Source organism: Anguilla anguilla, chromosome 5, assembly GCF_013347855.1.
Source record: "Anguilla anguilla isolate fAngAng1 chromosome 5, fAngAng1.pri, whole genome shotgun sequence".
Taxonomy (NCBI): Eukaryota; Metazoa; Chordata; class Actinopteri; order Anguilliformes; family Anguillidae; genus Anguilla; species Anguilla anguilla.
In genome coordinates, this window is record NC_049205.1 from 12,914,796 (window position 1) to 12,941,689 (window position 26,894).

Genomic DNA, 26,894 nt, shown 5'->3' on the forward strand with positions numbered 1-26,894 from the left:
CATTAGAGTAAAACTGAAGGGAGTCTAACGAAAGCAGATGGCACGCGAATACCTTTTGCCGTAGACACAGTCGATACTTGAAAATGAATCCTGTGAACTCACAGTACCCTGAAGACGGCCTTTTCGTTCCATCTACACTTATATGCCCCTCCCGTATAGCAGGAAGGAAGTAGCCATCTAGCTTGAAAAAACATTCTGTTTCGGCTGCTCTGAAGAAATGGCTGCTGACAAGCAGGTGAAGGTAATATCACTTTAAAAACCATGCAGTCCAACTCATTAGCTTTAGGTATGATGGGAAACAAATGTGCAGTTCCGTACAAACGTAGCTAATACTTCAGCTTTTAAAAATGATTTCATAACGGTGTTCTATACTTGGTGAATGTTTGCTGCAGCTAACGCAGCAGAATAAATCTGAATAAGCGCTCAAAACTGCAGTCGGTTGAGTTTCCGCTGAGCCAGGTCTCTTGGTGAATCCATGGATAAACCCAGTGCAACGGGGCCTTTCGCTTTGAAGCTGGCGAGCCACATAATTCTTTGTTGATTCAAGATGCAAGATATAGCACGTGCTCTATAGAATTAATGGCAACTCGAATACAATCCGCTGCTTGCAACGTTCTGTGATCAAACTAAAGAAACATTGTAGCTGTTCAATAGTGCAAATAAAAAGTCAAGTAAATGTTTTGTGAATTTTGCTCGCCTACGTTCGCAACGTAGCTGGGAAGCCTAACCACATTCACCTGTACTAACGGGTTAGGGTGAACGGACACTACCAGTTAGCCGAATGCGCCCGCAATAAGCACGTTTGCTAACTTGGCTAACAAGCTAACTTGTCATAGTTAAATTGTTGCAGATACGTTATATGCAGTCACTGACTCCGTTGTGAAAACTTATCAAGCTACACCGCGTGTACGTTTGCTAGAGATTTAAGTTATATTACGTATTTCTCATAGAAAGTAAGTTGGTAATTCCCTTGCCAAGTCCATCCATTTACTCTAAAACATAAAAATTGTAACCTTTAAATTAGCTCATGCCTTGCAGGCGAAATCCGGAAGTAGGTGCAGTCCCCTGAAAGTAGTACTTGACCCCTTTCTGATTTCCTCTGTTATTGCATATTTCTCTCTGAACGGTTTCAGCTCTTCCGGCAAAATCTAGTATTAGACAAAGGGAAACTGAGTAAACACAAAACACATTTTTGTATTATACAATTTATCTAATTAAAAAGGTTATCAAACACACATATCACCCATGCGAAAAACTCATTACCCCCTTAGTTACTCAATCAACCAGTTAACCAAATTTAATTGATAATTCGATTTAGCTAATTGACCACAGCCAGGCTTGATTGCAGCCATCATCTCTAAATGGAGAACACTTGGAACAGTGTTGGATCCTCCCAGAAGTGGCTGGCCTGGCAAAATTTCTCCAAGGCTGCAGCGACAATTCATCCAGGAAGTCACAAAAGATCCCAGAAGAACATTAAAAGAACTGCAGCCTCTCTAGCCTCAGTTAAGGTCAGTGTTCATGACTCCACAATAAGGAAGAGAATGAGCAAAAATGGGATTCATGGCAGAGTAGCAAGTTGGAAACCTCTGCTATCAAGAAACATCAATTCTCATCTCATAAAAAGAAAAAAGCACCTGGATGATCCGCAAGCCTTTTTTGACGACACTGTCGCTAGCATTATCTTTGTTACTGAACTTTTTGGACGACATGGTTACCATTATAACTGGTGTAAAGCAAATGCAGCATTTCATGGTTGGTACATCATACCAACAGTCAAACATGGCGGTAGTGGTAGTAGAATGGTGTAGGGATGCTTTGCTGCATTGGGACCTGGACGACTTGCTATTATTGAAGGAACCATGAATTCTGCTCTCTACTTAATACTTAAGGAGAATGTCTGGTCATCTGTCTGTGAGCTGGAGCTGAAGCATAATTGGGTTATGTGGCAAGACAATGATCCAAATCACAAATGCAAGTCCACATCTGAATGGCTGCAAAATTAATGTTTTGCAGTGCCTAGTCAAAGCCCTGACCTGAACCCAATAGTGATGCTATGGCAGGACCTGAAATGAGCAGTTTGTGCCTGCAAATTTGTCTGAATTAAAGCAGTTCTGCAAACAAGAGTGGGCTAAAATTCCTCCACAGAGATGTGAAAGATGGCTATCAAATTTTAGAAAGCCTTTGATGGCAGTTATTTCTGCTAAAGGTGGTGCAACTTGTTCTTAAGTTTAAGAGGGCAACTACTTTTTCACATGGGTGATATGGATGTTTCATAACTCATTAAAAGAAATAACAATTTTTAAAAATGTTTCATGTGTTTACTGAGGTTCCCTTTCTCCAATATTACATTTTGTCTCGAGATCTGAAGCCTTTTAGTTTGAATATGCAATAATAGATGAAATCAGGAAGGGGGCAAATACTTTTTCATGACACTAAATATCACAATATACTACACTTTTAATGGCCTATCCTCCTAAGTGATGTACAGTAGATTTACTACATTGTAAACCATATAGAGTAGCTATTTATATCAGTTCCCTACACAGGCCACCAGTTTTGTTAGCTTTGGTGAAGTTGTAGTTACTGAGCCTGATATCATTTGTGTCGCTGTGCAGAGCTCGTCATCATGAAAAATAAGGTGTTTTGTCTCTGTTTTGAGGCTAAATATAAAACTCCTGTAGTTTTTGAAAAATAGAAACCTTTAAACGTTCTTAAGTTTTTTGTGGAGTAACTTTGTCAGAACTAATGTATTGATCTTACACTTCAGCTCAAAAAAAAAAAGAATAAATAAAATAATCAAGGGAAAATCACTATTATATCGATCCCATGCACCCCAATGTCTTTTTTCAGATTGGTGTTATTGGAGGGTCTGGTCTCGATGATCCAGATATCTTGGAAGGAAGGACTGAGAAGTATATGGACACACCATTTGGAAAGGTTTGTTACCTCTGATTGGCAGGGGGAAGACTACTCAGAGTTTCACCATAGGTAAAGTTCAGCTGTGTATGTGATGCAAACTGGACAATGTTAATGGCACCTACTGAGACCTGTCTATTGAGCAGGGCCGGCCCGTGGCATAAACGGTCTATGCGGTTGTTTAGGAGCACAACCTCTGGGGTGGGGGGGGGGGGGGGCAGGCACACGATCCAATGTTTATCTAAGGTAAATAACGTTATTTCCGCAATTATGTCATTCATCCCCTATCGCAGAACTAGCGGTATTAATTTTAGATGGAATGGCCACCGAACATTTCATAACAATGTAATGTAATAAGGATTTTACGAAGCGAAAACCCCCCCCCCCCCCCCGCCCGCTCGAACAGATTTGCTTAGGGCCACCAAAACCCTAGGGCCGGCCCTGCTATTGAGGACTGAATTTTGAGGGTGAAGTTGTACAGTAAACCTGTAAGATTTCTTCTCAAATCACTTTTTCAGTTAACATGGTTTTGAAAAGAAACATTTGAAAGAGACTGGCACAATGTCACAGTGGATTCAGGTTTGAATGTGCAGTGAAAATAGACCTCAGAGACTCTGGAACTTGTCTTTCCACTTTCAGCCCTCTGATGCGCTCATAGTGGGGAAGATTAAGAATATTGAATGTGTTCTCCTTGCAAGGTAAGTCAAGGCCCTGCAGAAATTGCTGGTCAATGCAACGTTACTGTATGTGCACATGTTTGTTGCCCTCTTGTGCCTTATTGTTTCATTTTGTAACACACTGCCAAGTCTGCCCATTTTGGCATTTGATGTTCAGTTTTACATATTAAAGCACTGGACGGCAGCAGTCTAATATTGCCATTTCCAATATTCTGAGTTGTTTCTGAAAACCAATAGAAAGATTTGTTTCTATTTTAAAAATAAGTAAATTAAAAACCCTTTATTTCCTTCGATAGGCATGGCAGACATCACACAATCATGCCAACCAGCGTCAACTACCAGGCCAACATCTGGGCTCTGAAGGAGGAGGGCTGCACCCACCTATTGGTCACCACAGCCTGCGGCTCCCTCAGGGAAGAGATTCAGCCTGGGGACATTGTCATCATTGACCAGTTCATCGACAGGTGGGGACGGAGGGAGGGCGCCATTTTTATTTGTTAATTCGGTTATTTTTGCCTTTCTCATTTTGACAAATTGTCTGCTGTTGGGAATGATGCCAATGACGGGGATTTGGTACACTGTCAGATTCAAGCCAGTTCGTCAGTTTCACACTAAAATTTCCATTCTTCAGAGATTACCTTCTGACTCAATATATTGATTGGGTCTTAATCATTTGGAGAGTCTTGTATAGACCAGACATTGACTATTTTTAAATTGCAAACAAAAGGTCATAAACAGGAACCTTTTTGGTCTATTTCTTTGGCTTTGTTGAACTATTGCGTATATTTTCTTGACTGCAGGTTCTGAAGGCTCTCTGATATTGTTGGTTACTCTCCAAGGCATTCTCTAGATAACGTTTTCTATGAAACTCCTGACTCGTTTTAGTCAGTACTGTATGGCTGTCTGTTTTGGTTAAAAAATGTGCATTTTTTTGTCGAGTAAACTGTGGTTTGCCAAGGAAATTGAGGGTTCTTTGTTTTCATGGTGCTAAACTGTGAGATCTTCTTTCTCACAGTTTTGTTTTTGGTTCCCAAAGGGGTGGAGTCATACATACATATGTGCAGTGGTTTATGTGGTGCTGATTCATGTATCATCAGTTAAGCAGTAAAGGGAGCTCAGCATCTCCACATCCTATGTGGGCGACTGGGAAACCACAGATTGATTTCACTGGAAATTTGAGGGATTTTCCTGCACCACAAATCAAATTAATCGGTCAATTTTTGTCTCCTGTGCTCCCATTTTCTTTAATCCTAAAGCCTCAGATGCTAAACCAAGAGAAAGAAAAACTGCAAGTGTCTGCATATAATATGGCATATAAAGTGGTACAGCCTGCAACCTTATAAGGCATGAAATGGCTTCCTGCCTTGTTTTATAGAAGCCTTCTGGTGCTGATTGTTCATGTGTAATGCAGCACTGTGGTGTGTGTAGTTTTACAGCGAAGCCCGTCTTTCACAAAAATGGGCTTGGTTGTTGAACTCACAATGAGCCTGAGTATGTGCATTGAACTTCACAAAGAATAAATGAACTAGACATGGTAAAGCATGTCTTCATAATAGTAACAGACAGTGAAAAAGAATGTTGATCAGCTGAAACATAATTATAGTTGTATTTTTGCACTGCAATTTAGTCATATTGGTTCAGAGTTTATATCTGACAAGATTAGTTGAAATTACAGTTGAAATCCACTAGGTGTCTATGTAGCCACTCTTTTTGACTGGGTAAGATGGTAATTCCCTTTTGATAAAGCCATTTCAATTAAACTAAAGGAAATCTATTGCAATGAGTTTTGTGTAATCCAATGAACTGCTGCATTAAACGCATACATTATTCTAGGTAATTCTCACAATGGAAGAAGCAACCTTTTAGTGTTCCAGCCTCCACATGGCGCAGTGTTACATTGCCTGGCGCAAAGCTAGTTGTGTGCCCTGTGCTTCAGGCATGACGCCCCAGCTCTGAGTATTCAGAATTCTGTGAGGTGTTATTTCCTCTGTGTTTTCTTAGTATTCTTGAGCCCATTTTCACATGAAAACTGTGACAGAAGATGAGGTGAGAGTACCTTTGCTTTCCAAAAAATCAATGCTAAGAGAGTAAAGACAGCACCACCTGTATCAAAGTGACTGTGAAAATGTAAATGACAGCTTAATCTCAGAAACTACTGTAGCCCCATCAGCAGATATTCTAAAACTCAGTAACTCACATTAAACAAGTCTTCTGAAAACATTCTAAAACCATTTTGTCAGTGGATGGCTTTTTGTCCTGAACTGGTATTTACATGGCTGTGTTCTTTGTGACTGAGTTTTTAGCTCTCTCTGTTCTGTGCGAGTTCTGAGTTTTCTCTGAGAAAGGGTACTTACTGTGTTCTGTGTAATAGGGTTCCAAGTTCTGTTTGTTTTATGAAAGGATTCTGTGCTCTGTGTTCTAAGAAGTTTATGTGCTTTCTGTGTTCTATGTATGAGGGCTGTCGCCTGTCTGTACTTGGTGTGAGAAGGTGTTGATCTTTCTAGTTTGTTTGAGAGTGATTTAGAAACACCTGCCCTTACTCTCAGTGCTTAGATAGTTGCAGTACTGCCGTCCCGTAACTTATAGTTGGGTGTTCGGGTAGTGCTGACAAAGGTTGTTCCAGGATAGCTCAGCTTGAAAGCATACCTCTCTTTATCACTCACTTGCCCCTTGGACGGAGTGCAAATGGGGCACAGTTTGAAGAGCGTATGTGACAGTTAATTTCATTTCATTTGTGTTCTTTGGTGATGGTAATGGGGCAGGCAAGCAGTATCAGCTGACCTTATATTGATTGCTTTCCTATCGGCTGTTTTTTTAATCCGGCTTGCATAAATCCATCTTTCTCATCTTCCCTACGCCCCCACCTTCTCCACCATTTACTGAGGCTGTTTAGTGGCATGTATCCCTAGAGTTTCAATTTACTGTATCTTGGCAAAGGAGAAACCAAAACTAAAGGCCTGAGGGCATTCTGCTCTTACCCACGTAGTCTTATCTAAAGAAATTATATGCCGTCATTGAAATGGAATGCTGCTGAAAGGACATTTCTGGTTTTGCCAGTCATATTGCCTCTTATCAGCTGTATATCTACATCTACCTACCTTTAATTGTAGTGATATAGTACCACATTTGGATGATAAGCATCATTAAAAAGTCATAGGTTTTACAATCGCACTGAAGTTTATATTGATTGATTGTTTTTCCCTCAATTGGAAAGAACAATTCAGTAAATGGGAGCTGTCCATCATTCTCTGCTACTACAGACTTGGTATTAAATTTGTTGGTTTTATTTTGCAGAATGATCTCATTCAGTGCAGCTGAGGACGTAGAATGTGTTTTTCAAGGTTCTTGTTTTTCTTTTCTTTTTTTCCTGTTTTTTCCCTTCTTTATTCCTGTGATGATGTGTTTTTGTTTGCGTTGAAAGCTTTTTTTATACTCCAAGATATGTAATGCTTGAGACAGGAAGGAAATAAGAACTTGTTTTACCTCCACGGAAACAGCTTGAATTAAGCAGCAGTCGATGGTAACACAATAATGGTGTTTTACCAGCCTTGTGCAATAATTCCCCTGACTGTGCCATGCCATCCCATGACTCAACTGAGAAACTGATGTGCTTGTTGCACATCTTTGTTGTCGGTACTGTGTGCCTTTAAAACCTAAAAGCTCTGTTACTCTGTTCGCTCCCTTTACCTGAGAGTCACGTGTGAAGAAGTCACGGTGTGGCCAGTCGGTAGCACAAATTGTTCAGTTAATTTCCTGGGAGAGCAGAAAACCAGGGCCGGATTTAGATTCAACTGCCAGATTTGAGTGTCCATGCCTTACAGCACTGGAGTAACAAGCCCTGAATTGTGGCCAGTTGTCCTGAGCTGGGCACAGTCATTGAACCCATAATTTAGGCACTTGATTCTGGGTTATATTGCAAATTCTTTATATAAACACTTCTGTGATGTAGAAAAGCTGCGTGCCAGCTGCACTTACCACCCCAAGTCATTTCTTTGCATAAGAGAACAAATTAGCATCACATTATCCCCGCAGGACTTTTTGCTAGGAGTGAGACTGAAGCAGGGACAGTTTAAGGATCTGTGCTTCCTTCTCCTGGTGCTGATGTGTGTACTACATACTTAACCTATAACAGACCTTACAGATTACATTGTTCTAGTAGTAGTAGTTTTACTGACAGAGCTTTTAAAGATTACGAATGCAATTGGAGAATAAAACAAGCAGAAAGCAAACCGGTCACAAACGGCACAAGAAGCTATGGATCCAGAGGTAACACAACAGAAAAATTCAATTGCTAATACAAATGTCCAGGTGCAGCCGACAAAATATATGTGAGCGCATGAGTCACAAAACTGGCTACCAAGTACCTACAGGAGCCATTTGTTTGGCCGTATGTTAAAACGGCAGTCAAAAAGCCGTTAGCAGTCAACAAAAGCTTACTTATAAACACTGAAGCTTTTCATCAGTGTCTTTGCTGGCTTGTCTCTAGTGACCAGGCGGTTGGGTTCAGTGCAGTCATAAGCTGCCGTTTCGAGCAGAGCCAGGCTTTTGTACAGCTGGGCGGAGAATGGCATGTCAGGGCTTGTTCGGTCTTGTCCCGCAGCATGTGACTGCATATTTCCGAAGGGTTAGCTGATGGTGTGATTGCATTTGAGCCTCATTTCTTTAAAGATTTACATTCTGTTTTGACTGTGCGGGGCATAAAGAGATTACAGGCTGTAAAATGTTTTACAAGTCTGCCTTCCTGCTTATGTGATGCCCTAGTTACAGCGTTGTCTGAGCTGCGTGTTGGAACAGCTGATTTTACGGGAGAAGCTCACCTGCCTGATATTGGTTCCCCTTACTAGGCTAACAGTAGTTCCATGCCTGAAGGACTGTCATTTGCTTAAGAGGAGTGTTCAGTTTCAGTTCAATAACTGATAGGACCAAGTTTGTAAACTAAGGCAAACGCAAACGCTGTAACAGTCTGTAATTCGACAGTGAACTGCTCTTATCTCTGTACGATGGGTTGAAAACCACACCCCTATGCTCAGCATGTCCCTGTGTGGCTCTTAATGTCTGAAACGGTATCCATGGCCACACGCCGTGCTTCACGGCTAAGCTTCCGGGCCACTGCTCCTCTCAAGGTGGGGTTCATTTGAACTGGTTCCAGGCTTTCCTCGTCATCAGCAGAATAAATAAGGACGACATCTGCGTTTTTGTAGTCTGTAGTTTATTTTTGTGTTTGCTTAAACCCCAGCTGAAATGACTGTTTGTAGTAGTTTATGAGGAGCTGTGTGGCTTCACTAGAAAGCAGCATTGTTCATAAGGTATTTTCCTGTAATCACGTCGGTCGGAAGTGCGGCCTGGTGGTTTTAAAGCTAAGCCTGTAATTCAGAGAAGTCTGTCGGGATACTGAGATAGGAAATACTGCTGAACATTTGAGTGAAGTTGTTGAATTCCCTGGTCCCAGAAAGTATTCAGCTGCAAAATGCATTATATTTTCTAAAAAATTTAATTTAATGTGAAGTGCAAGTCATGTAACCTAAATAAGGGTCCCTACCCAAGACATAAATAATGTCAGGTAAAAGTAATCCCAGAGGACGCATTTATTGTGGATTAACTGTGTCATTATATGTTTACCAATTTAACACCAGTCGTTATGACAAACTATGTCCTGATCATCTTGAGGTTTTGTTCCTCTTTGTCTGGGAATGTGTCTCATAAAATAAAAGAAAATAAGGAACAAAATGTTTTTGTTCCTTATTTTTTTGCCTTTTTTTAGATTGTGCTTAGCATATCAATCTACTGTGCATCTCGCTAGTGGACTGCTTGGTGTTCATAAAGTGAAATATATTGGAAAAGACAGTGTAGCTTTTTAAAGTATTATTTACATTCAGAATGACTCAACGTTTAAATGTGCCTTGCTCACTGGAGTTGGTTGTCAGAGAGATTTCTTGTATTGGGACTGGGAAACCCCTTTCACATATTTCATTGGTTTTGATAATACTTATAGGAGATAAATACGCCATCATAATAATCAAAAGTCATATAACATGCCAGTCCACCCTGGTTTTAGTGTGTATTATCTAATTATATACATTTTAGTCATAGATACATTTGCTTCTTGTCTTGTTGATAAAAGGGCATATGGCTGGCCTTTATTGTGTGATATCGGTTGAATGGTGAGGCTGAAGACTGTTCACCTGAAATTGCTATGCTTTTGACCATTTGCAGCGTGCATGTGTGCACGAGCGAGTGTACACGTGTGTCTGGGCTCGATCTCGCAGGGCGTGGGGTGTGCGTGACCATGTGCGGCGTCATGGAGCATATGCTCACAGCCGTTTGTGAGGGTGGGGTGTTCCTTTACCGAAATGTGCTAGCCTGGCCACCTAGAGCTCAGAGCAGGTGCGCTACTCGCTCCACTTGTGCCTGTCTCATGCCTGTCTCTTTCCCTCCATTCTTCAAGTCACCTGAGACCATTGCCAGAGCCAAGGCTTGTGTCAGGTGATTTACTGGATGCAGGATCTGTGTTGTTTGCTGAGGAATTAGGCAATGTGACACGCCACGCATCAACACTGGGGGAGTACTGTGGGTTGTGTTCCTTTCTGAAGACTGTCCTGAGGCTATTAATTTAAATCCTCGTTAACCCACTTGCCCAGTGGTGGATGTGTGCTGTCTGAAACGCGTCCAAATGCTGCACTGTACAGTAGCGTTTAGCCAAGCTGAGTGTGCTGTCCGGGTGCCGTGTGTGTGTGTGTGCATGTGCGAGCATGCACTGTGTGTGTGTGTGTGTGTGCGCGCGTGTGTTAGCACGCACTGTGTGTGTGTGTGCGTGTGTGTGCGTGTGTGTGTGTGCTTAATGTATTCATAGCTATGAGGAAGCTGGTTGTTTCTCATGGGAAATGAGCTGACCAGGTATGAGGTTCTCTGTGGGGCTGGCTGGCTCTTCCTTCTCGCCTCACCTGGGTGTAGACGGTTCATGACAGCGCATCACTTTAGCTGAATGGCGGTTGCTCATACGGTTGATGGCCCTTCATTGTTTCCCGTAAACAAAAAAAAAAACAAAAAAAAAAAACGAAACACACACACACCCTTATCTTGAATCTTGATGTGCAGCATTTTACTGTTGTGTGCTCTGGCATAACACCAGTTACAGTAGTGCCCTGCCCACTCCCCAAGGTTTGGTGTGGCACTGTTTGGGCCTGGCAGAATGCCCATGCCCTGCCAGTTGAACATCATTCTTCTTCTACAGGTACTGAAGTATGCTGTCGTGGCATCACACTCAACCAGTTTAATGGGTTGCCTCCCCGAAAAGCACCTTCTATAATAGCTTATGGCTCGAGCTTGCTTATTGATTCACACTGACACACCCCACGGGCAGTCTGACTAGTTGTGTTTGTGAGGGGGAGGACTACAGTGTTAAATGGAATAAATGCAAAAGTCATGGAACTGTTTCCATTTCTCTGTGATGGATGAGTGGATTTTCGTCCCACAGTGGGGCAAAGGGTGAAAAGACAGCAGCATGTGCCAGTGTCCCAGGAGAGTGGGCAACTCTGGCTAGACCTTAGGCGCTCTTCTTTTTTTAAAAAAAAGTTTATTTCAGTGGGACAGTGCTCACTATGAACTAAAATTTTGAAAATGAGCATTGGTGCATTTACTCCCAAGTTGGATATAAGCACATTTATATATCTGTAGCCTCCTGGCAATTAACTGCAACAGACATGGCAGAAGAAGCATGACAGGGCAGACAACAATAACTATGTGTCACGAGAAATGCAAATGCTAAAGCGAACAGTAGCAAATGGAAGTACGCATCCAGCAGTACTAGCAGCATTTACAAAGCCTGTGTGACTTTCTGTCATAATAAAACTAATGTTGTTAGAAAAGATGTTTAAATGAAAACTATGTGGGATTTCTTCAGAGCTTCTTTATTTTATTTATTTATACTTTGTTTTACCAGGAGAGTCCCATTCAGATTAATGTCTTTTTCTAGTAAAAAACACCACTTCTGTTCTTAGTGATGGTTAGTCCATGTTTTAATGTAAGATACAAACTGAACAATATTCATGAGTTGTGTCAGTGGAGAGAGAGAGTTCCAAGTGTCTAACTGCGGTGCTGTGTTGGGCTGTGTGAAACCGGGGTAGGCACAGAGACTGACGTAGTCACGGCGACAGGCGGAGTCACGGTCGGGGTAAAGAGCAGGGCCTGGGTTCTGGAGGGCAGCCGTCGCCGTAGCAACGCGCCTCGGTGTGTAAAACGCACCACTGACAGAGAGCGAAAGGGCAGTCAGGGCTGCCGAACAGCTGAGCCAAGGAAAACAAATTCCAGGGGCGGTGTGAGTAAGCCGCTTAGGCGGAAGCGACTGTAGGAAGGAATCATTGCAATACGGTCTTTTCATCCATTTTGTAAAGCATGTGTTTCTTGCTCTCCTTGATATTATATCGGAATGGGAACAGGCCTCGGATTTGGAATTCACTTCATGTAAAATATTCTAGTTAAAATAAGATGTTAGCGGGCAAAAAAACAAATATTTTTGGAAAATCTTCTTTTAGTTATCTTTTCTTGTTAAATTCTAAATTTCGAAAAGAGTGTATATCCTGGTCCTCACCAGTCTGGTTTCAGCTTTACCTAAATTTGAATATAAACAGAGATATTTGACCAGCTTTACCTCTTTACCTATTTAAACAAATATGACCTTGGATCTTTCACATCAAAGAACAAAGACAGTTTGTTAAGAGCCAGTGCAGTGCCTCCAATGCTCTAGGTTGGTAAATATGTAAAAAATTTTCAACTGGTTTTTTCAGCCAAGTTACACAGGCTGGTTTTCTTCTCACATTACATGATTAGCAGCACAGTAGCTACTGTCATTTTTTTGTATGTCCTTGCTGTAATGGCAGGATATGTTGGTGAGCAAATAAATATTACACTACTATATATTATGGTAATGGCCATTTAATAAATTATCATGTGGGGTTGGAAACTTCACTTAAATGTATGCTGTCATAAAAAGAGATACCGAAGTAAAATTGAAGGAGACTCCGGACTCCTAACATTCAGGACAGCTAGAGGGTTAGTACTAATTTATGCATGAAGTCACTGGCAAAGCAACTTGTTCAGATCAAACCAGATCAAAGTGCAACTTGGCCCTCATGTATCGCAAGCTTACTGGATGGCTACATGACTAAGGCGGGCCTATAGCTGTCAGTTGGCTGGCTGTCAAAGAGGGCACATGCCTGAATGTGTGTTCCCTGCAGTGCGTGCAGCAAGGGCACCAGGCGAACTGTGTAGCTGTGCCAGAGGTCTGTGCAGCTGGTGTCCGTTTGATATCGAGAAAAGATGTGTGACCGCCATGGCAACTAGAGCTGCTGACAACCTACATCCGCCCCCCCCCCCCCCCCCCCCCCCCCTCCTTTACAGAACCACAAAGAGGGTGCAGACGTTTTACGACGGGCGTCCCAACAGCCCCCCCGGGGTGTGTCACGTTCCCATGGCCGAGCCCTTCTGCGGCAGGACCAGAGAGGTGGGTGGTGCCGGTTCCTCACAACCCCCCCCCCCCCCCCCCCGTACGCTGGCGTTACATGCTCACACTCGTGCCCAGAAACCGTTACACAAGAGGCCTGTTCAGTGTTTTGCAGTCATCGTCATTTTTATTCATGCAGCTGTATCTGTGAGCATATGAAAATTCAGGCCATGCTTCGTGTTGCTGCTGTGGATTTCATTTTTGTAAAATAATTAAATGCCATTACTTAATACAATAAGATGCATGCAAATGTAGTCCTTGTAATTTGTTAACTGAATAAATATATTTTTTAAAACCCCAAATAATAATGAAATCGCATGAGTTTCAATGACCCGCACACATGTGAATTACAGTAAAAAGGCAGCAGCTCCCGGTTTCCACTCTTATTGAGCCTGCCCCCCCCCCCCTTACTGCGGGACAGGTGCTGCTGGAGGTGGCGAGGAGCCTGGGGGTGAAGTGCCACACCCGCGGCACCATGGTTACCATCGAGGGCCCCCGCTTCTCCTCCAGGGCCGAGAGCCTGATGTTCCGCCAGTGGGGCGCTGACGTCATCAACATGACCACCGTGCCGGAGGTGGTGCTGGCCAAGGAGGCCGGCCTCTGCTACGCCAGCATCGCCATGGCCACCGACTACGACTGCTGGAAGGAGCATGAGGAGGCAGTGAGTGGGGGCTGGGGGGGGGGTTGTGGTACAGGTGGCATCAGGCATGGGGCATTGAAGTATGCAGGTGTTTTGAATTCAGTGTAAGTGTGGGCAGACGGTTCAGGGCCTGGCTGTCTACAGTCGCAGTACATTTCCCGCTTACTTAACATCCCGTGAGAGAATATGCTGATTACCCTGCCTTGTGTTGTCGTGCTAAATATCACATCCAAGATTCCAATTATCTCCACCCTCTAGTTTTCCCTTATCACACGTGCACAGTTATCAAATTTGTCATGAGTCATTTTACCACTTGACGGATACAGAAATATGAGACTGTCCTGCAGTCAGGCTACTGTAAATTTGGCAAACTACTGGGTGTGTACTCAGTGAGAGTGCAGCACGCTTCGATCAAAATGGCCACCGACATGTCAGCAGCAGCATGTGAATGAGGCCCGTAGCGATGAGGGGAAAGGGTTAAGAGAAGAAGAGGGAGGCCGAAGCTTATGGGGGAGGGCGGCCTCCTTTCGTTCATTGGTATGGCGGCAGGGCGGGGTGCCCCGGGAGCCGGCTCAAACACTGACGTAAGGGCCTCTTTCGGCAGAGCGGAACCGCTGCGCTGACTCAGCGCATTAAGAGCTGACCTCACGTCCACACGGCGCGGCGCGGCACGGGCCAAAGTCCGCCGCGAGCCGGGGACGGAACGCCGAGCTCTTCCTGTAGCCGGGGAAAATTCCTGTTTTATCGAGATGGAGCCCGCTCCAGCGCTGGGGATTAGCGGCCCTGTCGTTCAGAATGCCGCTACGTGCCATAGACACCTGTCCTGCACCTGACTGACCGGGAACAATAGAGCGATGAAAAGTGAATGATTTAAATGACCTTGTGGAAAATAGAACAATCAGCTCTGCAATATTCTGCTCTACAGCAAAGAAAGGGGAACGTGTGAGACCCAAACACTCTCTCTCTCACTGTATATATATGTAACCATACTGAGATTGGGCTTGCTATTCTTTTTATACTCTTTATTTTCATTTTTGGAATGCGGCAGGTGATTATATTTAACAAAGAGCAGTAATGGGAATTTCATTAATATCACTTTTCCTTTAACATGACTTTTCCTACTCTTTCCTGTCCGTCATTAACGGGGTACCTTCTGCAATATAATAACTACGCACACTGAAGTAGCTGCCTTGTAGCCAAAGCTACAAACGGGCACCCCTGGCATAGTGCCTTTATATGAACGGTGTTAGCTCCAAGCTAATTGGTATGTGTTTATTATGTGTGGGTGGGTTACTGGACTTTATTGGCGTCCTCGAGTGACCCCTCCCACTTCCTTCAGCTCATTCCTTTGCCGCGGTGTCTCGCTGCACGTACCGAACGTGCATACCATTCCACTGTCATTGGAGCGAAGCGCGGATTCCACCATCTAGAGTCGTCTAGAGCCCTAGTGGCTTGTTGTCAGACCTCATGTCACCTGCTCGGGCCTAACCTTACCGCACGCCCTGTCGAATTCTACTACACCTCGCGTCCTCGGCGGAACGTGTTGGGCGGATGCTGCTGACACTAGAGGCGAATGATGCGGCGGTATGGACCGTCTCGCATCGTGCAGCGGAGATGCCTCGGCAGTCCAAATGCAAGGCCTCTTATGTACTGTACTGAGGAATGAGTAATGAGCCTTAAGTTACGTGAGGCACAAAACAGAACTTGTATCCATAGAGTAACGCATTCAACAGACGTGGTCACGTGTCGGTAAACTGGAATTTTTTTAAAGCAAATTGTTCCTCACAAAGTAGACCGCTGTGCTTTACACTCTCTGATTGCATAATCCAACTAGGTCAGTGTGGTTCCCCTCACATCACGCTGAACGCACAAGGCATTAAAGTAATATCTGCTGCTTTTCATGTCAAACGAATAGCAGCAATTTACCACTTTGCTAGGTGTGGAATTGCTGCAGAACACCAGCTTTGGCCCACTGGAAATTTGTAGCAGACAGCTGGTGGGAGAACGCTGTCATTTTGCTGGAACCTGGCGTATTTGAGTGGGGTAACAGCAGTAGTTTGCTCTTATAGTTTCAGGAATCACCTTCTGATATGGTGTCAACAAGTAGGCAACAATAAATGAACAAATGAAAGTTAGGCCTATCCCTACGGTCACCAATAGTAGTAATCGGCAATTGTGAGAAAGCCAAAAGGTTGTTAGTGGCAGGGTGGAGATTGTGATGATGCGTCATTTAGGTCAACCACATGACTGTTTGTCAAACAGAATTATAACCGGCACACATGACCACCTTCCCATTTCCATAGCACTCAGATATAATATTTAATCATGACCATGCATTTTACGCAATTCTGTTTTGGAGATTTCCAGTGAAACAGATGACTCTTATGACATGGGACCTGCCGTCTGATTTCTTTGTCAGGCAACATAGGTCTTGTTTCTGGGAAACCATGAATGTGTTAATCAAAGGGAAAATGAAAGCACAAAGCAAAACATGAAAAACTGGTATTGTTTAGCCCTTCGTTCAAAACTGTATTGCTCCAAGACAGGTTATGCATTGGGTGGTTTGTCAGTTGGGCTTGTACCAGTGCCAAGTATGTATACAGTCCTCTTGTGTAAAGTACACCTGTAATCATATAAGCCTTACCATTTGTTTCAAAAATCAGTGTTAATTTTTGTGCAAGTTGCTTTGAAGGATAGTCAATTCTTTAATTGATTTTATGATGGGATGCATTTAAGGTCACGACATCGACAAAGGGCAGCTCTTTCCATACCTTCATTCCAAAGACTTGAAACATGGTGTTGAAAATGTTCTAGGATTGGGCTGCCCAACCCTGTTTCTGGAGATCTACCATCCTTTATGTTTTCTTTTCAACCCTAATTTGACGCATCTGATTTCACTAGTAGCTCAAGGAGATCTGTAGCTATTGAATGAGGTGTGCTTTGTTAGGGTTGGAGTGAAAAGCTACAAGTTGGTAGATCTCCAGGAACAGCATTGGGGAGCCCTGCTCTCTGAGGTCTGATGTGATTTCTGTAAAAAGTTGATGACTCAGGACTGTGGCTGTGGCCTGTTCCGCTTCACAGGTCTGCGTGGACAACGTGCTGAAGACGATGAAGGAGAACGCCAACAAGGCCAGCAGCATCCTGCTCACCGCAATACCGCAGATCTGCCAGATGGACTGGACCCACACAATAAAGGCCCTGAAAGTGAGTCTTTCGTCCATCCCCATCATTCACTGCCAGTGTTTGCTCAGCTGGGCCCTGGTTTTCCCACAACATATTCACGGCACAGCCGCAGAGCAAATGCTGGTGTCCGTGAATCACTCTGACTCGTTCACATGCCTACATGCTCACCAGCCCATCTGCCCAAAAGGCAACTCTGTTTAGCTTTGAGATCTGGGTTGCCTTCTGAGAAAACGGTGCTTGTTTTTGTGTCAGCCCAGCACCGAGACATCTGATTCTACTTATCAAGCTCTTGATTGAACACCACGATTAGTGAATTAGTAGAATCAGGTGTCGTGGAGCTGGCTAAAACAAAAACCTGCACCCACAATGGCCCTTTTTCCGGAAAAGATTGGACACCTCTGCTATAGATGATGAAAATTCTAGCAACGTGACCACAGGCTCTGTGCAATGATTTGATAGATGTATCATTTTGGAGGTATTCACATCGATGTGGCAGCAGTGGTAGAGCCTTGCACAAGTCTTCTTTTTTTGAGCAAATCCTCCCTCACATTACAGCCAAGTCACCTGTGAAGTATCTGGGAGCCCTTGACAGATGTTAGCTCTCGAGTCCAAAGGTGTAAGCCCAAATCTACACCTGTCCATCTCTTCTCATCAGCAGGCATTAGCAGAGCAATCAAATTCGTATGGCTAGCCCCGTAAACCTGTCAGGTTTTATCCAACGGCTTTTTTTACTCAAAGGCTGCGTTGACTAGCTCTCAGGGAATGTGGCTTTTGCCTACACCGCGTTGATGAACTGGCAGACGGCACCTGCATTCTTCAGAAGTTCTTGTCATTTCCAAATTTTTTATGTAAAATTGGCACCTCAAGTGTCTCCATTACAGGGTTGCATGATGTGCCGGTACTGAAAAAGTCCCGCAGTACAAAAATTTTAGAAAAGGTACTATACCAGCATTTTACAAAATTGGATGCTTGGATACAAAAACACGGCTGACATTGCTTTCTATCATGGCAAAATGATTGCTCTCCGTTGGAAAATAAATACTGTGCCTTTAAGAATTTAAGGGAACATTGACATAGTGGGTGTGCGTAGTGGCCTGTGAGTGTGTGTGTGTGTGTGTGTGTGTGTGTGTGTGTGTGTGTGTGTGTGTGTGTGTGTGTGTGTGTGTGTGTGTGTGTGTGTGTGAAGGAAGGCTGGCTGTGTAGCTGTATCCTCACGGAGGAAGAGAAGTTGGCCAGATATAAAGGCAGCAGTAGATCACATTGACTGTCCCCAGCTTGTTGACAAAGTAGGGCGCAGACAACATACGTGGTAAGCAAGTATGCATACATGCACGACAAAAAGATTTAAATTTGTGCAACTGTTTTATTATGTCTATTTGTAGGTACCTATCTATTTTTAGGTGAGCATTTCCTTATGACATAAAATTGTGACTCATATTGAACTTTTTGCCTTGCATGCAGTACTTGCATACCACTTATGTCAACCCCATGGCAGCTGTTTGACTACAATAATTTGCCCGAAGGAGGGAACACGTCCATTTGAGCAAAGTGTCTGTCCAACAAACAACCCCAATCTCTTCAGGGTCTTCAAATCCCGACAGGAGGGTAATAAAATGAGAAGTGTAGATTAAGTTATTTTGGTGGTTTAATAAGTGCAGTCCTGTTGTTCACAAAGTGCTCACATCTTAACTTTATTTCTTGTTTTGTGTGTCAGATATTTTGTTAATAAATATTTCTGAGTTTACATTTCATTTTATGAGAAATTATTGGTTATCAGCGATTTACCGTGGTATTGATGTTAAGGTACCAAAGCTGGTATCGGTATCAAAGCCAAGATTACAACATGGCCCAAGCAAGAAAATGGGTAAATAATCCCTGTTTACATACATGAATAAATAAATGTGTCCTATGATGATTATGATCTCTTAATCATATGTATTATATTTTTAACTTATCGTATTTTTTTCCCATTTGCTTTTCAGTCCACAGCACAGTGTTCAGTAATGCTGCCCAAGCACTGAAGATGCGACTCCACTTTTGTCTTACCTGACAGTAAAACCACAGAAAGGACATCCCAGTGAATGTAGACTGCAGAAACATCAGGTCCGACTGTACCGCGTGTTACCAGTGAGAAACATGGCTGATATGCTTTTTTTTTATTGTATTCATATCATGCCCCACTCACTTTGTATGTCTTTTTTGTATTTTCTTTAAGACGTTTGGTTCAGTACATTTCATCCCTTTGTAATATCTACTGGGAAATGTTTTATATATAGTCAGGTTCAGAATTATTGGCACGCTTGGTAGAAGATGACCTAAAAAAAAGTCTGTATAAAATAAGTAACACGGCTAATGGGCTGTATTGTATGCTCCAAAGATGGGAAAACAAGAACAGTTGTTTAAAAAGAATAAAGGTATATAATATAGTTTTGATAAAAAGTTTGAGTGTAAAATATAAAGCTCATTATCTGTGTTGTTTATTTTATAGAGGCATTGTTTCACTATTTTCTTCAAGGGTGCCAATAATTGTACACATGGACATCATACAGTATAGGATGCAGATTGGTTTATGTTACAATTTTATATGATGCAAAGATCTGACAAAGATTTCTGTTGCTTTTTTGACTGAATGATTAAAATAAACAGCTTTACATCAGAGAAACCCCATCTTTACATTAGAGAAATGACAGCTTTACATCAGACCACACAGCTCTGATTCTTACGAAAATAGCCTGCTCTTCATATCTGCTTGTAACCCATGACAATTTTAATCACCAGCATTTGTGCAATTTCTTTAATCCGTCACAGCTACTCACAGACATATGATTAATCTTTGAAAGCTGAACACACCTTCCCTGAAAGCATTTAATAACACTTAAAGTCATTAAAGTCTTATGAAATGCTTTAAGGGAATCATTAAAAAGTTCATAGCGAAAAGAAAGCCTTCAGTGTTTATTTGACAGTGCCCTCCATGTACTAGGCGGTTATTTCAAACGACATTATGGATCATGGTTATGTCCGGCAACGTTACGGATCATGGATTTAATCATTGACGATGCTTTGATGACTTCCAGAGGAATTTTGAAATATTTATGTTTGTCTCAGTGTTTGTTTGTATGTATGCGTGTATTAAAGCTGAGGTGCTTATGATCTGGCCTGTGTGCTCCTTAAATTGTCAGAATGATGACAGTGTTTGGCTGGAAAGTCTGGGAAATGAAGTCACTTCTCAAATTCTCCATCCCTGCTGTCCTTGCTTGGCCTTCGCTACTCATAGGTAATCACATGATGGTCAGCATTTCTATGGCCCATCTCCTAAATACATCCTTCCCCTGGAACACATGTTGACCTTGTTAAAAGATGAAAACCCAGTAACCATGTATATCGCAATGTTGCTATTGGAGCACCAGGGTGGTGACGTTTGCTTACTGGAAAGGCGTACTGTACTATTGCTTTGAGCAGTTATACATTTAAAACTTGTTTTAATAAGACAGCACATTTTGGATGAGTACATTGCTTTCCCTTTCATTTAAATTGGAAAGCCACTATAGTAAAACATTCAAATAATTATGGAATAAAATTGCAGATATGCTAAGAATTGGAAGCAATTTCTATGCGAGATTTGGTTCTCTGAGACATTAAACATGTGTCTTTTTGGTTTTTTGTGTACCAATAAACTCCTATGAACAGAAATCAGAGCTGCGTTGCACTATGTGGTTGCCTCTACATTAACTTTCCACAGCTACTAAAGAACCTCTCCCTTGAAACCAAACAACCGTAAGTCAACATTGCTGCTGTAAACTATTTACACAGACATGCAGGTGACCACTAACATTCATGATGTCGTGACTGAAAATATCCTTTGTTTTTCAAATGAGAGTATTGTTCTCTTAAATTTAAACGCCTTTGAAATGTTCTCCTCTATGATAATTTTTATCAGTGGGCAATTTTTATGGGGAAATGGATTGGCTGGCAGCGTGACAGTACACGGACAAAATTACATGTAGAAATATTAATGTGTGGACAAAAATGGGTGTATAAGTTGCTTTGGATAAGTGCATCTGTAAAGGAAATTATTTGCCATATTATGGTGTTTTTAATAATTATGGCATATATGAAGTCTTACAGTCTTAACACGAAAATCTCAAGACCGAAGAAAAAATATTTTGTTTTATCTCCACGATCAGAATTTAATTCAGCTTGCATCCATTTGCTTATATTTAATACTGTATTAGTTCAAAGTGTTACTGTAATTATTAACGGGTTATCATAATCATTGCAGCCATTGCGATTGGAATATGCTTTGCCTTTTGACCTAAATCCATTTTGGGATACCGGAGCTGAAAAGACCGCCCGGAATATTGTCAAATATAGCATATAAAATCATTTTTATTAATTTGTTTTTTGGCATGAAAAGCGGAACTGACGAGGTTCTGCGGTCATGGGACGCGATGTTTTATATAAAAGAGTTTATATGCCTTGTAGGCCAAACAACGTTCTATGTTGTGCATTAATGCATAGGCTACTGAAAGCCCATTGGTGCATATTATTTTCTACAGTTCTGAGGTACAGAACTGCTGCTTCCTCATTTTTAAGGTTGCTCGGTTTCCTCCCTGGTAGCTCGTGCTTTCAGTATTTCGCAGCACCATCCCAAAGTTATTTGTGGTAGCGGGCTGGTCTGCTGCTAACTGATAAGCCTGGATGCATGGGCGTCACACTTCACCATCCAAGTCAGTTTGTTTTATATTTTTTTCAAATAGGCCTACGGTACATGAAACAGATAAGATGCACTGTATTTCCAAACAACGTCCCCAAGATGGCCATGTGGACATTTAGTTTGCTTCAACAAAGTGGGATTTAAATAATAAAGCTTCTATTTGTTAATGCGGAAATCAAATAGGCTACAGTGAAAATAAATTGGTTTAATATCTGAAACGCTTGATGGACGTTTTCATTAACCATAACCCGCCATGCCACTTTGAGGACAATTCGAGTTTCAAAGAGACACGCCTTCCACTATCTTCGTTCCACTCACACATTCGGGATTATGACCTGGCGCCCCACACAAATTGTTTTGTTTCAGGAAAAGGTCTAATCTGCAGTGTCCAACTCGCGACACGGGCGCAATTAGATTTGTAGGTTTATGATTTTCGAAAGAAAATTCAGTGTATACATTTGAAACGATACATAGTTTTGAATATTTAGCCTGTACATGCAATGAAGATCATCCTAGACTAATTAGTAGCCTATTATAATTTTGAATTACAATTATCTGGAATTCCGTTTAATTTTGGAAAAAGTTCCAACCCACTCTGTTGCTGATCGGTGAAAAACATGTTCTTTCGTGAAACAGAGTCGAATATTATGAGTTGAGCGGACTTCTGAAAGTAGCCAATAGACGATGAAGACTCGTGGTACTTGTCATGTGTACTATAGGCTGTCAAAACGAGGTCAGCGGTACAGTGAAATGCGAGTTGTAAAGCTTTTTCAGTAAACAAAAGGACACTAGCCACTGTAAATCTGTCCCACTAGAGCCTACATGAGTTAATTAGCCTATTCTGTAATTGGAAATCAGCTTATATAAAGTATATAGATTTTGTTAATTTATCATTTCCTGTTAAAACAAACGGAATAGACATCGATTTGAATCCTATAATATACATGACAAGGTAATAGTTTAAAGATTGTCACCTTGTCTCTTTATGTTGTCTACAAAACAGTTAGCAGACCTTAAAATAAATTTTCAGCTCTTCCTAACACACCCATAGCTAAAACTAATAATAATAATAATAATAATAATATCCAGCCACTTCTCATGAAAACATTTTTGAAAATTTTGAGTGAAGTGACAGGGAAAGATTTAAAGGTTTCGTGTTCTTCCATTGATTAGAAATATAATTTAAGTGATTTGTCATTTCTACGTAGACATCGGTAATGCTACATTTTTCACTGTAAGACTGACATGAAGGTCCCCTCCTAGGATTTTTTATTATTATTATTATTATTATTATTATTATACAGTTTTCAAAGGACACTAATATGATTTACTGGGAAATTTACAAATTGATCCTTGCTATCTCTCTTCCAGTTCATGTAGCCTACCTGTTTCATTATCCTGCTGTAGCCTACACTGCATGGATTACTAGCACTAAAACATTGTCAGTTTAGATGAAGACACTAATATAATGCAACCTGCATAGTCCAACAGGGTTATGACAGAATAAGTATAGGCTACTGCTTTAAATAAATTTTTAATTTTTAATTTTTAAAATAGATTTTGTTATGTGTCTCAAAAACTGTGATAGGCTTAATTTACGGTTAGGCCCAGTTTCATATTAAACGGTGTGGGACTGTTTCTGTGAAGTTCAAGGTCCTGTATATGTATAAATATAAGCTACCGCACGTGTCATTCGGGCTATACTCTAAGTCAGACAGTATATTTTTTGGGGAAGCTTGAATACAAACCACGGGAAACATGGTTCTTTTTATTGGCTTTCTTTGGACATGTTTATGATTGATTCGGTTAGTCTGTAGGCAAGACGACGCCTTTTGACAAGGCAGTTGTCATAGGCCGTCATCTTCTCGCCATGGCGTACTCCAAATAAGGTTACTATAACTAAATAAATAAAACCACAAGCAAAGCAAACCAGATGGTTTTATAATCTCAATGGACTGTTTCACATTTCAACGCCGCCCAAATACATCATGTAACCAATTTATCACTGGCTCCCACAAACAAGAATATGCCATACTATTTTTTTCATAGAATTAACTGAATCTATTGCACGTAATTTAGCTTTTTGTAAAACACTTTAATAGCATTTTTATAATCCCATTACAGCAGGGTACACACATTTCATGGCACACCTACCAGTTTGCCTTCCTTCACATTCTAATTTTCTGGCCTTGCATAGGCTACGACAGAACTCCAAAACACAATAAAATCAGCATTCATTTAAATAACGTACATCAGACCCACATTTAGCTTCTTATATACAGCCCATTTAAACACATTGACAATACGACAGATACACAATAATTAGTCAGGAGAATGATTTTAATCATTTATATTCAGCAGTTTTCTGCCAGTGGTTCTATGAACCAGTTGAACCGTTGATTCAATTACTATTAAGAGGATCACATAACCTCCATAAAATGCATAGCCTGCACAAGTATGCTTTTTTCCATAAAATAATACTTAGATCTTGGCACATAAAATCTGTATAAATTAAAAAAGCCTTATATGAATAAAAAATAAATAAAACAAATGGCTGTAGAAATTTACAGAGATTCAAGAAAAGTAACCACCTCTAGATGTCCGTTCTCCCGCGCCAGATCAACAGGTCGGCGGCTTCTATAGTCCTGGGCACGTATGTCGGCGTTGAATTCGATTAGCATCTTCACCGTGTCCAGAAATCCTCCTCTTGCAGCGTCATGGAGTGGTGTATCGCCAGTGCTCTCGTCAGACAAATTGGGGTTCGCTCCGTGTTTCAGTAGTAGCTGTGCCACTCTAGTGCTGCCCATCATCATCACCTTAGTAAGGAAGCCAATAAATAAATAAATAAATAAATTAGTTTGGCCGATTACACGCTTCCCCATAGGTTTAATGTTGGCTATACCGATATCCGAAATGCCATCTGCCAGAGTAAACAATTAGATAAACCAGTTCTATTTAATGTATGACGAAAAGGAACATTTTCGTAAATAAATAAATAAACAAACAAATAAATAAAATACATGTAGGCTACAATTTCCAATGTATCATAATGAATTATATGATTATTATTATTATTGTTACTATTATTTTACAATCATTTTAAAATACTGAGAGGTAAAGAACATATACATCAAATTAACGGGAACACATGAGCCTTGTATTTTCGCCAGAAAACATTAACCGGTCAACGATGAGTCGTTTTTTTATTTTATCTACATCAATGCTACTTCTCAAGTTAAAAACCCATTTTTAACGTATTCAGGACATGCTCCATATGTTCTGCGACAGGTTGTCATTCTTTCTTAAATATGAGCTTTCAGCGTATTTATATTATGAGCGTTTCAACGAGTTAAACTATTTGAATCTATTTTCTTAAAAGAGTCATCCATGGTATTTTGGAACTGAACAGGCGTAGCGTTGTAGCCTACAAGATGGGTGTGACCTTACAAAATGATTATTTAATGTTGCCATCTCACAAACAAACATTCGCTCAAGAACACACATTTTCTCATAAAATTCATATAGGCTCATGAGGATTGCAAAAATCAGCATATTTATGTAGGTAAGAAATTTACACCATACGCATGCGTTATTGAATACCTTCGACAGATAAAGACCATCGCACTATTATATTTAGTTTTTTTAGATTTGAAAAACAAAAAGAAAATAAAGAAAAATGAAAACAACGAATAGGCTATACACAGACTACACGCGCGACGATGCTGCTTAACAATGACGACAATTTCAGATATTGACATAAATTGCTTAAAAATATAGCCCAACAAAGCATTCATGACTGATGCTAAAAGTGATTGATGCTCCTAAGTAGCCTATATTTGTTTCGAACCACAAAGCCGCTTTTAAAAAAAATCAAACATCAATAGTTTTAATTCTTCTGTTGTCAGGCTATTTTAATTGGCTTAGATTCAGCTCCCAGTTTCTTTTGAAAAAAGACAAGCAATTCGTGGTAATATAAGTAGCCTAAGCTTATTATCTACCTGTGAATTTTCATAACAACTGAGCAACATGTGAAAAAATAGAGAATGAGAACCAACCTGCAGAGGTGTTCGTCCAAATCTATTTACCGCATTAACATCAACCCCAGCTTGAAGTAAAATTCCTACATGGTCCACGTTTCCAGTCGCTGCTGCTGATGCTAACTCATCTTCACGAATCATCGTGGACACCAGCAACACTTGATATTCTATTGAGCTTGTGGTTTAGCTTATTCCTCTTGACAGGTAGATCGTGTCAATGTTGCAAAGTCATATTCCAGAAATATAAAATAGACGTATCATTGTAACAGTTTTTGCTGTCGACAAATTATAGATCACTTAAATATGCAACACACAATGGAAGTGTCCTTGTTGCCGAATCGCGCAAAGCAAGATCCTGGACCTTTGCGTAGTGATCAGAGGGACCGCACATAAGATGTGTTCAGACTTGCCTGTTTCAAATTTGCCAAACGTCATTTACGCTTCTGCAGTATTGCTCAGTGCGCACGCGCAGTATCCAACCAGGAAGATAACAATATCTAGCGTATGTGGTTTGGACAGCAAAACGAAAATGTCACAGTGCAATCCTGTTACGAAGATAACTTCGACTTTTCCAGCAGAAATGTATCTCTGAAAAGCAGTAAATATGTGCCATTGCCCTTATTACAGTGGTCAGTTTTAATCACAATCCCATGCATTGTTATTTCGTTTAACGTTTCTTTCTTTTCGGCTTTCTGTCTGCCCGATGCTGCAACCTACCGGTCATAAACGTACTATGTCTATGTAGCAAGAAAGTGATAACGTACTGGATACTGTGTGCTGTTCACAATAAAAAGCTTACAATTTAACTGCCCGTATTTTTCTTTATTATTTTCTTTATTTGTATTTTAATACGTTAATAGGAAGGCATTGGGTTCTTCTCTAATGTCAGTCGGACCTAGCTAGCATTCTTATTTTACATTTTCACCTGATATGTAAAAATGGAATACATAACATTTAAAAATGACTACCAGAATTAATTGTTTTACGGCTAACCGGGGTCATTAACTGGTTTCCGACAACATAATAATAATAATAATAATAATAATAATAATAATAATATTCCTTCAAGTCGGAGCTGCATAGTGTTAGACCAATTAGGAAACACTTTGAACTGTGAATAACCTAATATTGTTCTTCAGAGTTGTCTTTCATCATACATAATGTGGCTAACATCAACACTAAGCTATGTATCCACATCTTAATGCAACATTTTATTCCTTTCATA

At 41.1% G+C, this 26,894-nt stretch overlaps 2 protein-coding genes and 1 long non-coding RNA gene across 3 annotated transcripts; 2 read left to right on the forward strand and 1 right to left on the reverse strand.

The window, feature by feature from the left end:
* Positions 1 to 71: 71 nt before the first annotated feature.
* Positions 72 to 20,611, forward strand: mtap (methylthioadenosine phosphorylase). Its single transcript, XM_035416871.1, has 8 exons — positions 72 to 241; positions 2,854 to 2,940; positions 3,559 to 3,617; positions 3,893 to 4,060; positions 12,993 to 13,095; positions 13,517 to 13,756; positions 16,817 to 16,939; positions 18,901 to 20,611. The coding sequence occupies exons 1-8, from the start codon at positions 218 to 220 to the stop codon at positions 18,937 to 18,939; spliced, it is 843 nt and encodes a 280-aa protein (XP_035272762.1). The 5' UTR covers positions 72 to 217; the 3' UTR covers positions 18,940 to 20,611.
* LOC118226897 lies at positions 16,946 to 18,482 on the forward strand. The gene is made up of 2 exons (XR_004765123.1): positions 16,946 to 18,227; positions 18,380 to 18,482. It is a non-coding gene; the product is annotated as an uncharacterized LOC118226897 (long non-coding RNA).
* Positions 20,612 to 23,552: 2,941 nt separating the features above from the next.
* On the reverse strand, positions 23,553 to 26,098 carry cdkn2a/b (cyclin-dependent kinase inhibitor 2A/B (p15, inhibits CDK4)). The gene is made up of 2 exons (XM_035416873.1): positions 25,688 to 26,098; positions 23,553 to 24,448 (listed from the first exon to the last, which is right to left on the reverse strand). The coding sequence occupies exons 1-2, from the start codon at positions 25,808 to 25,810 to the stop codon at positions 24,197 to 24,199; spliced, it is 375 nt and encodes a 124-aa protein (XP_035272764.1). The 5' UTR covers positions 25,811 to 26,098; the 3' UTR covers positions 23,553 to 24,196.
* Between the last annotated feature and the right edge of the window lie 796 nt (positions 26,099 to 26,894).

Bases quoted from the DNA above. Each gene is read 5' to 3' on its own strand.
- cdkn2a/b (XM_035416873.1), bottom strand. From the start codon at position 25,810: ATGATTCGTGAAGATGAGTTAGCATCAGCAGCAGCGACTGGAAACGTG. The intron at 24,449-25,687 runs GTTGGTTCTCAT...TTCCTTACTAAG, and splicing joins TTGGACGAACACCTCTGCAG to GTGATGATGATGGGCAGCAC.
- mtap (XM_035416871.1), top strand. From the start codon at position 218: ATGGCTGCTGACAAGCAGGTGAAG. The intron at 4,061-12,992 runs GTGGGGACGGAG...CCTCCTTTACAG, and splicing joins ATTGACCAGTTCATCGACAG to AACCACAAAGAGGGTGCAGA. The intron at 13,757-16,816 runs GTGAGTGGGGGC...TCCGCTTCACAG, and splicing joins GGAAGGAGCATGAGGAGGCA to GTCTGCGTGGACAACGTGCT.